The 14,160-nt window shown below is 41.6% G+C and overlaps 1 protein-coding gene across 2 annotated transcripts in view; it reads right to left on the reverse strand.

Annotated features, from left to right (window-relative positions):
• TENT4B (terminal nucleotidyltransferase 4B) overlaps window positions 1-14,160 on the reverse strand; it is a 64,503-nt gene that overhangs the window by 10,589 nt on the left and 39,754 nt on the right. For both annotated transcript variants that reach the window (XM_029075154.1, XM_029075153.2), the window contains exons 2-7: window positions 8,392-8,515; window positions 6,701-6,747; window positions 4,936-5,056; window positions 3,204-3,311; window positions 1,498-1,626; window positions 206-419 (exon numbers count right to left, since the gene is read on the reverse strand). In XM_029075154.1, coding sequence (XP_028930987.1) covers window positions 206-419; window positions 1,498-1,626; window positions 3,204-3,311; window positions 4,936-5,056; window positions 6,701-6,747; window positions 8,392-8,515 — 743 coding nt within the window. The remainder of the gene's footprint in view (window positions 1-205; window positions 420-1,497; window positions 1,627-3,203; window positions 3,312-4,935; window positions 5,057-6,700; window positions 6,748-8,391; window positions 8,516-14,160) is intronic.

Consider the following 14,160-nt stretch of genomic DNA (forward strand, 5'->3'; position numbering starts at 1 on the left):
TCTCCAATCTCAGAGGGGAGCATGCACAAGAATCTTGAGAGAGATTTTGTTTAAAAAATCATCAAAACAGAAGGGAGTGCTAATTGTAAGTGATTCTCTTAGTTTGGCTCTCTAAATAAAATGTTTCAAAATACTCTAAGCCAACCCCAGCTGGTTCACTTCAGCTGGAGTTCCAGAAATTCAGAAATTCATGTAACTTCAATACCTGGCTGTAGCGGGTCTTCGATATACAGCATTGAGGGCCTATAGCCATCCAGCATATTTTTCTGCACATCATCTTTGGCCACATATGAACCTCCACCCTTTATCCGGATGCCAGTCTTCAGATAATTGAAGTGACGTCCATACAACTCAAAAAATTCTATTAAGAGAACGCCATAGTTTGAATCGGGGGTGCAGGCATCGTCCCGGGGATGCAACTAGAAAAGGCAAAAGCAGAAAAGTTTTATGGTTAAAGACTCCATCTCTATGATTTTTTAAAGAACAGCTATTCCTTTAAGCAATGTAGAATAAAAATAACCCATCGGCAGTCTTGTACTGCTCTGTTTTTTAAGACAGTCTATTTGGTCTGGAATCCACTTCTCTTCCTACAATTGCTTTGCACAAATTTGCCTTTTTCTCAGGCTGGTTCTCCAATATAAAGTGGGGGGTGCATATATATCATATTTACTGCTCTCAAAACTGCTTTGTAAGTGCTGGCCCCTGGAGGAATAAAGGACCAGACACTAAGTTTCTAGTACCCGATACTTTTCCCTGGATCATCAGGCCTTGCTTTTACCTTCTGTACCATATGATAAAGCACTTTATGATGGAAAAACATCACAGTGAGGTTGCATTCGAGAAAAGTGAAAGGCAGTTACATTCACTGTTAAGTTCAGGTAAGTAGGTTTTGCGAAGGGGAGGAGAGGGTCATAATTTCTTCTTTACATGAAGTTACCAATTTTTATTTTGCTCACCAGTTATATTTAAATAAGTTCTTTCAGGTGTCTGTTTGGTTGGCTTGTGCTGAAAGCGGCATTAAAAAAAACGCTTCATGTGAAGGGATACACCCGTTCACCTGATAACACTCAGTTTACCCAGTTCCTACCTGCTTTCTGGCAACTAGGTTTTTAATACACTGTACCATTAAAAATTAGTAGCCATTTTGAAAATTCGGTTTGTGTTTTATGAAACTATCAAACGAGATTAAATCTCTATCTCCTTAAATGTGAGTTCTGCTTCTTTCAGCCCACGCTCTGGCCAATGACCCACACTCTCTCACTTCACCGGACCCAGAATTACCTTTGGAAAAAAATCTAGCCTTTTGTATCTTATAGGTAGAGCTGTACATTAATGAACTACAAGTGAATTGAAAAACTACTCAGTGTGTAAGCCAAGAGCTACTTGTGGATTCATTTCAATTGTGACTCAAATTTTTTAGATTAAAAAAAACTTATTAAGGTCTCTAATTAGAGTGCATAATTGAAAAAAATGGTATAAATGTGAGACATAGCTTACCTGAAGAAAACTGACTGCCATTAAAAAGAGACTATAAGAACCAATTCCACCTGTGAAAACTTCATTAAGGTCCCTCTGCAGCAAGAACTGTTTCAATACTAAAACCAGGTAAGGTAATACAGGATATTTCTGAAAAAAAAAAGTGAAATATACATGTACATTCTATGAAGTCCCAGTGAAATCAGTGTAAAGTAAGTTTGGATGTGAAAATCTAAGATAAAATGGACAAACTGCACCTGCAATACCTGCCTTCAACATTCCTTTCTACTTTTAAGTGATACTAGAAAGAAATGAGCCAATTTCTCTCCCAACAGACATGCTAACTTAAAGGGCGGTAATCTTTTCCATTATTCTTTCAACCCAACACTATATGGAAGCAAGCACTTAGTATTTATTTGATGAGTCTCATTTCAGAAAGTCCAATTAATTGATATGGAATCAATCAGTGGTATTTATGGAGTGCTTACTATGCACAAGCATTGTACTAAGTGCTTGGGAGAGTACAATACAAAAGAATTAGCCGACACTTTACCTGCCCATAACAAGCTTAGAGTCTAGAGGGGGAGACAGACATTAATATGAATTACTAAGTGCTTTTTAATATATAATTTAAAGATATATACTTAACTGCTGTGGGGTTGGGGGTGGGGCAAATAGCAAACGTCCAGAGGTCATGGATCAAAGTGCATAGACTACACAGAAGGGAGAGGGAGCCAGGAAATAGAGGGCTTAATCGGGGAAGGTCCCTTGGAAAAGATGCTTTGAAAGTGGAGAGAGTGGTGGTCTGGGGTATATGGAGAGGGAGGGAGTTCCAGGCTAGGGGGAGGGGGTGGGAAATGGTTCGGTGGCAAGATAACGAGAACGGGACACAGTGAGTAAGCTGGAACTAAAGGAACTGTGGTAGATTAGTGAGGTGAGGTAGGATGGAGCAAGCTCACTGATTAAAGCTGATTGTTTTAAAGACAATGGTAAAGAGTTTCTGTTTGCTGCCAAGGTGGATGGGCAGCCATTGGAGGTTCTTGAGGTATGGAAACACATGGACTGAATGTTTTTGTTGACAAACACTCTGTGCAGCGGAGTGAAGTGTAGATTAGAGTGGGGAGAGACAAGGAGATTGGCAAGGAAGTAGATGCAGCAGTCAAGGTGGAATAGAATAAGTGCTTGGATCAGCATGGTAGCATTTTGGATGGAGAAGAAAGCGAATTTTAGCTTAGCAATCTTGTGAAGGTAGAACCTATGGGATTTGGTGACAGATGGAATATGTGGGTGGAATGTCAGAGATGAGCTGAGGACAACGATAACATTGTGGGTTTGTCAGATAGGGAGGACAGTGGTGCTGTCTACAGTGATGGGAAAGACAGGAGTAGGACAGGGTTTGGGTGGGAAAATAAGGGTTCACTTTTGCACGTTTGTTTGAGGTGTCGGCAGGACAGCCAAGTAGATAAGCTTGAAAGTAGGAGGAAATGTGAGATTGCAGGCTAATATAAATAAGGCGGCAGTCATTGCTTTTTAAAACAGCTAACTTCTAGGAAAAGACTACAAAGAAATAAGGATAATTCTAGTAGCACTATCCTGGCCAAAACACACCTGTGGAAAAAAAGTGGGGGCCGGAAGATTCCTGAAAACAACAAAATCCCAGCATGACTAATACATATGGAGGCAAATTTTTGTGAGGGATTTCAACCTATCAACAGGCACTTACTTACCTTTGTAAAATCTTTTATAAGCTGGGCTGCCTTCACACCATTTTGCACATTAAAGCTGATATCAACTTTTACTTCTGTGAAAGAATCTGTCAGTTTAATAATAGGTACCTGAAAAGAAAAACAATAAAAATAAAGACCAGGCTGAACAGTGCATGAGAAAGACAGGGAACAAAGTTAAAGGTGAGTGGGAGGTTAAGTCTTTCTACTAATATGTAAACTACGAGTGTTTAATATCTTTTGTGCCCGGCTTGGACTGAGAGCCTTATCTGGGATAGGGAACAGTGTCCAACCTGATTATCCTATATCTACCTCAATAATAATAATAATATTGTTGGTATTTGTTAAGTGCTTACTATGTGCAGAGCACTGTTCTAAGCGCTGGGGCAGATAGAGGGAAATCAGATTGGCTCACAGTCTTAATCCCCATTTTACAGATGAGGTAACTGAGGCCCAGAGAAGATCAGTGACTTGCCCACAGTCACACAGCTGCCAAGTGGCAGAGACGGGATTCGAACCCATGACCTCTGACTCCCAAGCCCGGGCTCTTTCCACTGAGCCACACTGCAACAGTGCATGACACATAGAAAGTGCTTAAATACAACAATAATAATACCCTAGCACTTTGTACAGGCCTTAGCACACGGGAAGTGCTTAATAGATACCAATATCCTCTTCCTGGATACAATATTTCAGTAAAAAAGAAGTTGCATGGCTTAGTGGAAAGAACACAGGCTTGGGAGTCAAAAGACCTGTGTTATAATCCCAGCAGTGTGACCTTGGTGAAGTTATTTATTTACTCTGGGCCTCAGTTTTCCCCTGCTACTTAGACCTGTGATCCCCATGACAAGGACTGTCTCCAACCTGATTACCTCCATCTCCCCCCGTGCTTAGGACAATATTTGGCACACAGTGTTTAACAAATACCCCAATTAATGCTCTTATTACTCACTGAAATACTACAGAACAAATACGATTACTATTACTATGATAGGGATTTAATATTTTCTCCACAATAGTTTACTTGAATGAACAGTCCAAAATGAGTCACAAGAGGGAACATTTGGGGTGCTAAATGGAATAGTAGTAAAGATCACGAAAGGAGGCTAATCAGGTTGGACAAAGTCCATGTCCTACATGGCACTCCCAGTCAACCCCCACACTTACAGACGAGGTAACTGAGGCACAAGAACCTGAAGTGACTTGCCCGGGGTCACACAGACAGGTGGTAGAATCAGGATTAGAACCCATGTCCTCTAACTGCCAGCCAGTGATGTTCCCCACCAAGTCATGCTGCTTCTGTTGCGTGAAAACGTTTCTCCCTGGATATGTGATATTCTCAGAGGTTGCTCAATTATCAAAATTTCTGAGCACGAAATTAGGTATTTCTAACAAAACCAGCACCTGACTGGCAGAATGGTCAGTCAGTCAGTAGGACTTATTGGCAAGTGGCAATGTAGACTGCCAAGAAGAAAGAAAGCACTCTACTGAGTGCTTGGAAGAGTACAGTATAGCAATATAACAGACACAACCCCTACCCATTAACAAGCTCAAAGTCTTGAGAGCCAACCCAGAGGAATTACAGAGAGGAGTGGCAAGGGGCTGGCAGAATCAAATTCTAGCCCAGAAAATATAAGCGAATACAATCAACCAGAACCCAGTCTAGGCCCAACATCTATTTCCCAGAAAACCCTAAATTGTACAGGTTAAATGGCCAGAGTGTTCGGGAACTTACAGTTGCTTTGTCTAAAACTTTCACAGAATGTTCATCTGCAACCTTGTGCTTTCTAAGCGCCTCTTCCAACGTCCACAGGGGTAAATTCTCCCACTTCCCAAATACCACAAGGTCAATGTCACTGAAAACATGAAAACCAAAAGTCACTCGAAGGAAAGAAAACCAAAATGGTTCTTACTTTAATACATTTCAACATTTCAGTTTCAAATCATCACAGAAGTTAAAAATGCTAGGAAACACACACAAAACTCCAAATCCTCCCCAAAAATGTGTCCAGTCTCCACCAGTCGATATTTTTTTTTCCGGGGAGGAAACTCCCCTATGCCTCCATCGTTTACAAATTAAACTTCAGAGAGCGAGGCACTGCTATCACAATCACATTCTCCAGGTTCTCTTCCACATGAGAGCGGTAAAGAATCTTCAGATGGCAACAGAGCCCCTGAGATTCTGAACAAGAAATTCAATGAAAACCCCAAACGCAATCAATTTTCCCAATAACCCTGGGGGTTCCATTTCTGGCAGGCTCAACATTATAAACAGCTGACCCTGCAGACTTACTCCCAACAGGCTCTTCTGTCCTCACACTGCATTCTGCTCAGAGAGACACATAGTTGTGTGGAAAGTGTACTCCCCTATAGCATTTTACCCCAAAAGGTGTAGTGAGAATGTGTGTTATGGGGAAATTGACTAAACCCTTAGTGAGGTGCTCTATGCACAGCAAGTGCTCAATAAATACCACTGATGGTTCGGTAGATAATGGGTTATGAAGGGTCTGAACAATTGGAAATGTAGACTGCCAAGAAGAAAGAATGGAAGGGGTGGGAAAGAGTGGGCGTGACATTCTGTCTGACCATGTTCTCCACCCCTTCAAGAAAGGGATATTGTTTGGAGCAGAAGGGAAATGGGAGGGACAGTGGCAAAGCCTAAAAGCCTTACTTGGTTTCCCCTCCCCCCACAAACCACAAGCCTGGGAAAGAAACCTTCCACTTCTTTGAAAGCAGATACTCCTTCCTTCAGCCACATTAAGATGCCCCACCATGCCCAGGCCAAGCCCTCTTGGGCAGCCTCTGGGCTGGAGGCTGAGTGGTGACGGGGACTCATTCATTCAATCGTATTTATTGAGCGCTTACTGTGTGTAGAGCATTATACTAAGTGCTAAGACTCCAGGGTGACCACAGACAACCTCAAAGAGGCAGTTAAATCCCACCACCTTTTCGCTCTGTGAACTCCAGTGGGGCCAAACGGTCTATGGGGAGGGTTGTCTGTTTAAGCAGATCTTCACTTGAAATCCTGAGCACCCTAACATGTTTTTTTGTTTTTTTAACATTTTAGTTCTGCTGCTGCTTCCAAATAGCTTCCCAAAGACTCATAAAAGCAAATACATTGACGGAAAGAGTCTGGGGTCTTTAGCTTGGCCCTGTTATTTGATTACTTCCTTCACCGGTAAAAGGGGAAATTATGATTATTACCACTCCCTAGTCACTGAGACTTTGGGAGAAGATGAGATAATAGATGGAAATGAATTTGGGTTTTGAGGATGAAAGGCACGCTATGAATCAGAGTATTACTTGTACTGAGGATGCAAGCCATTTTCGCCTTTATTATAAAGCTTGGGCAGGATATATAGCTAGGGAGTAAGCAGAGGCCGTTTTCTTGTCAACATAAATATGATCACTTGTGCACAGGTGAATCTTGCACAAAGCGGGAAGCAAAACTCAAATCAATACCAATATCTCACAATAAAAAACTTTACAAATCAACAAACCTGGTAGGCAAATACAAGCCAGTTTTAAAACTTCCGAATATCTGGACCTGAAATAGATAAACATGGCATTAAAAAATTAATTTTGCAATGGCAGGTTTGAGACTGATTTTTGCTACCCTCTCCTGGCATTTCATGGTAATGCAAACGTGCGGTCTTCCAACTGGGGGCTTGTGTTACAAGGACACTGGGTTCTGTCACCACTGGTATTTCCGGTGCACATTTTGGATAGGATGTGACGAGGGAATCGGGAAGAGTCCCTCTGACAGCACGGGCTGGCCTGGGCTTGGCCTGCTGCGTTTTGGAAGGAACCTCTAGAGTGTGAGCTCACTGAGGGCAGGGATGTTTCTGTTTCTTGTTATACTGTACTCCCTCAAGCGCTTAGTACTGTGCTTTGCACCCAGTAAATGCTCAATAAATATGATAATGAATGAATGGATGAACTACTCAGGCAGTGAAAGGTAGGGTGGTCTAATGGCTAGAGCACGGGCCTGGAAGTCAGAAGGATCTGGGTTCTAATCCCGGCTCTCACTTGCCTGCTGTGTGACTTTGGAGAAGTCACTTCACCTCCCCTGTGCTTCAGTTACCTCAGTTGTAAAATGGAGATTAAGGCTATGATCCTCACATCTGATTTGCTTGTATCGACCCTAGAGCTTGGTACTGTGCCTGGCACATAGTAAGCGCTTAGCAAATACCTTGTGTATAAATATATAAAAAGGGAGCATGGGCCTAACCCCATGAGTCTCCCTCACCGCAGGGTTTCACAAGAATGTAACCCTTGCATCTTAACGCTAGATGAAAAATAGTTAACTGCTACGTATTAACTGAAAATCGTGCCTAACCCATCGACGATGCTAGAAAGAGAGCAACAGACAAATAACTGCAAACACATGAGGAAAAATGAGGATTTTTCTTTGGTATTGTTTAGTAATTTCCTTCTTAAATGAACTGAACGGGATAATATACCTTGGAGATAACTGTTTTGAATTATCAACATAAATTAACAATTCATCCAGAGCAAGAATTTCAGAAAAAAGAGAAATCTGATGGTGGGTAAGGAGAAAATCCCAAACTTTGGGGGTTTGTAGAGGTGGGTAGCAGTAGTGGTTAGGAAAAATGCATTCTTGCCTTCTCCTAAGCTCTACCATCAACTAATACAGAGTTGAGTGTTTGCTGTTTGCGAAGCACTATATTCAGAGCTTTATATATCAAATGCAGCAAAAAGCGATTTCCGGATAAGTAGGACAAACATTTCTCCACCGACTTTTGTCCTTAAACCTAAGTTGACTTTTGGGCATTACTATACAAGAAGAAATGGGAAAGAATTACAAAAAAAAAACAAAAACCCAGAAACACGGTAAACTTTAAATACTGTTTCAGTACAAAAACAGAACTATAAAAAACTGATTAATGGCTAACCCTGAAGACAAAACTGGATGGAAAGATCATTTATTTCTTCAAGTAAAAGGTTCGGTGTTAGATTTTAGAGTAGTTACTCCAAGAGTGAGGTTTCACTGTTTTTAAAAAACTTACAATAAAGGGATCAGAAGCCCTCTGTTCTGAAATTTTAGATTTCACTATTACTATTAATATTATATATTACCAATAATTACAGACTTAAATGTGCTGTTAATAATGGTATGTCATTGATAGTATATTATTTGTTACATATAGTATTATAGATGACTACTCACATCAGCAGTAGGCCATAGCTCCTTAATCACATTTTCTATCCTATTCACCACTTCCATTCGCATTTTCTCTTCCTCTGGTCTGGGAGACATATATTCATAAAAATCATTGATTTCTTCATGAAGGCTAGAGAAAAGAAGAAAAAAAAATGAGTACATGTGCTTAAACAGCAAACAGCTCAAATGATAACTATGGTATTTGGTAAGCTCTTATTATGTGCCAGGCACTGTTGTTCTAAGCGCTGGGGTGGATACAAGCAAATGGGGTTAAGACACCGTAAAAACAGTAGACAATGCAAATTATTTTAAAAGCACACATTAGTATTTATTGGTTTAATCAGCAGCTACCAATACCTTTCCCCCCACCCTGTGTGGTCTTCTAAAGTTCTAAGAAAATCTACACAACACCTCACATGAGAGTCATAAATGGTCTCCTCATATGGGAACAGATACAGACAAGACTACTTTCTTCAAAGAGTAGACATGAAGCAGTGTTGCCTAATGGATAGAGCACAAGCCTGGGAGTCAGAAGGACCTGGGTTCGAATCCTGGATCTGCCACTTTGTTGTGTGACCTTGGGCAAGTCACTTGTGCCTCAGTTACCTCATCTGCAAAATGGGGATTAAGTCTGTGAGCCCTATGTGGGGTCAGGGACTGTATCCAACCTAACTAACTTGTATCTACCCCAGCTCTTAGAGCATTATCTGTCACATAGTAAGGGCTTAACAAATACCATTTAAAACAAACGAAAAAACCAAACTCTCCCTTTACTTCAGGTTCCCAGTTGGGGCCTAGGTCCTAGTTCCTACCCTTTTTCCCCTTCACTGTTTTCCCTGTGATCTTCCTCCTGATCCCTCCCCGCAGCCCAAAGGAAGAGCTCAAATACTTTTTTTTTAACCATAGTTTATTTCTACAAGGAAGAAGTTGTTCTCAGACTTCCTGCTGCTAAGTCTCTCCAGCCCCAGATCTGCCGTCAGATCCTCTCAGGGGCCCTATTTTCCCTGCCCAATTTGTTGGAAAGGGAAAAGCAAACAAAAAAAAATTAACTTCTGAAGTAAGAAACTGAATTATCATCGCCCCTGCTCAAACCCATTCCTTCTGCTAACCTTCCTACCTTTTCTCTTAATGGTATTTGTTAAGCTCTATGTGCCAGGCACTGTTCTAAGCATCGGGGTAGATACAAGCTAATCAGGTTGGACGCAGTCCCTACTCCACGAGGGGCTCACAGTCAATCTCCATTTTACAGATGAGGTAACTGAGGCATAGAGAGAGGTGAAGTGACTTGCCCAAGGTCACCCAGCAGACAAATGGTGGAGCCAGGATGAGAACCCAGGTCCTTCTGACTCTCATGCCCATGCTGCTTCTCATTACCTGTCAATAATACCACCATTCTCTCTACCCCAGAAGCCTCCAACCTTGGCACCCCTCGAGTCCTCAGTGTCTTCAGATTTCCAACACAATCAACTGCTACATCTTTCCAGTTCACCTCTGGTTTTGCTTCCTTCCTCTCCACCCAAACAGCTACTATTCAGGTCCAAGCTCTTGTCAAATCCTAGCCAGATGACTGAAATCAGTTTCCTCACTGATCTCCCTGCCCCAGCCTCTCCCTCCTTCAGTCGGTAACACCGGCTGCTGTCCTGATCACCTTCTTGGAAGCATCGCTTTAGCTCACACCTCGCCCTTCCTCGAGAACTTTCCAAGGCTACCCACTTCTCCCAAATAGGGAGAAATGCTTTACCACAAGCATCTGAGCTCTCTGCTTTCTCCATCTAAGTGTATCAGCTCTCTTCACTAGCTGTTCCCCAGTTGGCACTTTTCCCTCCTCCCCAAGTTTATCTACCTGTATAGAGCGTTCGACAGACATCACTGGTGGTGTGAACTCTCCTATGATCTGTACCTCACTTTCGATTCTGACCTCTCACTCACACTGTCCCCTTGTCTGGAACTTCCTGCCCTCCCAACACACTCACCAGCCCACAGCTCTTTCCATCTTTGAAGACTTCCTAAAATTCCCACCTCCTCCAAGAAGGCTCCTCTGACTTATTCACAACATCCCAGTCACATCAACCCAACTCCCCGAAAGGAACAGCGCTAAGAAAATTGGCACTCTTTTTAGGACCGGTCAAAATAAATGCAAAGGATTAAAGGGAAATGAGAATGAAGCCATTATTCATTTCATTAGGAATGTAGTTATAAACTCTTTCCAAGCAGCAACAAAAAACTTTGAAAATGCAATGTTAAATTAACTTAAGATTATGATCACTATTTGATTTAAATAAAGAGGAATCCCTCAAAGAGAACGGATGATAAAAGATTCTGTTTTGCTGACAAGAGTAGCAACAGAAAAAGATGACTGCCTTCCCTATGCAAAACAAAATACCTGAAAGGAACTGATTTCACAGTTAGTATAGAAAAGGGAAAATATAGAGTAAAAGCAAACAAGAGCAAGAGTACTTAAGTGGAATGGGGTGGAAAAGAGTTTTTTTAAAAAATTGTGGTACTTGTTAAGCATCTACTACAAGCCAAGCACTGTACTCGGCACTGGGGGATATACAAGATAATCAGGCCCCACATGGGGCTCACATTCTAAGTAGGAGACAGCACAAGTATTGATTCCCCATATTTCAGATGAGGGAACTGAGGCACAAAAAAGTGACTTGCCCAACGTCACACAGCAGACAAATGGCGGAGCCGGGATTAGAACCTAGGTCCTCTGACTCCCAGGCCCGGGCTCTTTCCACTAGGCCACACTGCTTCCCAAGGATTGATTATGATGAGCATGCACGCAGACAACTAGGCAAACGCAAGCCCTACAATACATCAGCATAAATGCTGATGATTCAATACATCTAGACCTAAAAGTAAGTACAGAATAACTCCACGATTTCTGATAGCATTAATAAGAACTGAACCACTGAGTCATTTGGGGAATTTAAATCATCCAGCACAAGTGAAGCACTCAATCTTGTCAATCAAAATTTTCTATTAGAGTAATTGTCTCTTAAAATCAATTGTTGGATTAATGGAGTTTATTGAATAAAATGCTATCTTAAGAACGCTTCTGTTTAAAGATCAAGAGGGCTCACATATCAACTTTGACAACCAAGCACTCTCCTTAAAAATGTTATTGATATCACTGCATTCGTTAAAGTGATCGGTATTTGCCAAGAGACAACTATTACTTAATATCAATTTCAACTGCCCAACTTCTAGAATTGCTCCTAATCAATGACATTTACTGAGCACCTACAGAGTGGGAAACACTGTACTAAGCACTTGGAGAGTATAACAGAGCAAGACAAAATTACTACCCTCAAAGAGCCCAGAATCCAATTTTACTTCTTTTGGTTCCACTGCTTTTGAGACTATTTCAAAGTCTCACTTCCTTGTTAGATTGAAAGCTCCTTATGGGCTAGAAAATGGGTCTTACGCTACTGGGGTACTTGCTAAATGCTTAGTTGAGGGTGCCTTACTTGAAGGTGCTCAACTCAGTGAATGTTCAAAAAATATCACCACTCTTACTGAGGGAGCCTGACAAAAAATATTTACTAGTACAGGCTGCTGGAGGAAGAAAAAGATTTCAGCAGGAACAATTTGTCTATCAAGAAATAGCTGAATGACTGGATAACTGAAGATACTTAAAATTATGCATCTATTCATTAGTGCTGAGGAAAGGAACAAAATGTCTTAAGTGCAAATGAGTGCTATTGGTCAAAGTGACCAGGGTGGTGTGAACAGTGCTCTGCACACAGTAAGCCCTCAATAAATACCACTGAATGAATCAATCAGGGAAGGCTTCCTTAAGTAGGTGAGATTTTAGTAGGGCTTTCAAGGCGGGGAGAGATGTTTTCCTGATGGACAGATTTAGGGGGAGGGAGTTCCAGGATGAGGGTCCTTGAGGAGTTAGACGCCGAAGAATCAAGAGTGAAGAACAGTTTAGTGGATTTAGCTTGGGAGGATCAAAGAGTGAGCTGGTACATAATCACCGACAAATGGAAACTTGGTGGAATCTGGGGAATAACACTAGACATAGTATTCTGTAAATCCCATCCTGAAATCACTGAGCTGCATTTCCATGTAAAATTAAAAGACTGCAAATTTTGATGGCCAGATACACATTGTTACCAAGTCAGTATCATTTAAGGGAAGCAGTGTGGCCTACCAGAAAGAGCATAAGCCTAGGAGTCACAAAATCAGGGTTCTAATGATTTAATTTTAATGAATCAGGGTTCTAATCAGCAGTAGCAGGCTTTGCTACTGGCCTGCTGTGTGACCTTCAGCAGGTCGCTTTACCACTCACTCTCGGTTTCCTCGTCTGTAAAATGGGTATCATCATCATCCCCAATCTCCTTTCCTCTTAGATGGTGAACGTTTTAGGTGGGACAAGCATTGAGTCTGATCCTCATTATCTGGTACCCATCCCAGAGTTCACTGCAGGGCATGGCACACATGTACTAACAACAAATACAACTAATTTTAGATGCTTCAATTTTGAATATTTACAATCTAAGTAGATTCACTCCAGTAGCAAAAGAACACAGATAAGTTCAAAACTAGGAAAACATTAAAGGAGGATTCCTGGGCACACAGTCCAGGTAACAACGTCCAGGTAACAACCTCTCTGACACTCCCTAGTACATGTTCTACTCAGTACTTTGGGAGTCTTTGTATATTTTCAACTTGGCAGTACTTAATACAGTAAAATAACAATGAGTGGAAGGGGTGCAAAGCTTTCTGCCATAGGCAAACATCACAATACTACAGGAATTCATATGGAAAAACATCACTCACGGTAAATTCTTCTAACCAGCAATCCATCAATCAATGGTATTTATTGAGTGCTTATGTGCGCACAGCACTGTACTAACTTGTAGGGAAAGTACGATACAAGGGAGTTGGAAGACACGATCCCTGCCCACAAGGAACTTACAGTCTGACCATTAAACCATTAATGGCCATTGAATCCATTACTGTAATGTGACTTTTCCCCCAACAGTCGGTTCTTCGAGAACTGCCATGTTTTAGGAAAGCTACCTGTATTCCATTTTCTGGTTTAAACATATAACACAGCAGAGTACAAAGAATACTTTTTTTTTAAAAAAAAAAAAAGGCAAATGCAAGCTTCTTCACCAAATGGCTGAAATGTTTAAAAAAAGGTGGAGTAACCAAAACACCTTATGAGGTATCAATCCTTGAGGATATTTAGAATTCTTAGGTTCATAATTCATGGCACTTACTGTGTGTTTATGTTGAACAGAGCACAGATCTAAGGGCTTGGGAAAGTACTATAATAGAGTTGGAAGACACAATCCCTGCCCACAGGGAGCACATGTTCTAGAAGGGTAGACAGGTATTAAAATAAATTACAGAATGTAAGGATAATACACTTGAGCGGTGGGGGATGAAAGAGGGCTGTTTAAAGGGTGCAGATCCAAAGTGCACAGGTGACGTAGAGGACATGGTGGATAGAGGTGAATGAGGGTTTTTTTAGGGAAGGCCTTGATTTTAGGAGGGCATTGAAGGAGGGGAAAGTGGTGGCCTGTTGAATATGAAGAGAGAGTTCCAAGCCAGAGGAAGGACAAGAACAAAGGGTCACAGGATTGTCAGATCGAGGTAGAGAAGCAGCGTGGCTCAGTGGAAAGAGCCCAGGCTTGCGAGTCAGAGGTTATGGGTTCGAATACCGCCTCTGCCACTTGTCAGCTGTGTGTCTGTGGGCAAGTCACTTCACTTCTCTGTGCCTCAGTTACCTCATCTGAAAAATGGGGATTAACT

This window comes from Ornithorhynchus anatinus, chromosome 11, assembly GCF_004115215.2.
Source record: "Ornithorhynchus anatinus isolate Pmale09 chromosome 11, mOrnAna1.pri.v4, whole genome shotgun sequence".
Taxonomy (NCBI): Eukaryota; Metazoa; Chordata; class Mammalia; order Monotremata; family Ornithorhynchidae; genus Ornithorhynchus; species Ornithorhynchus anatinus.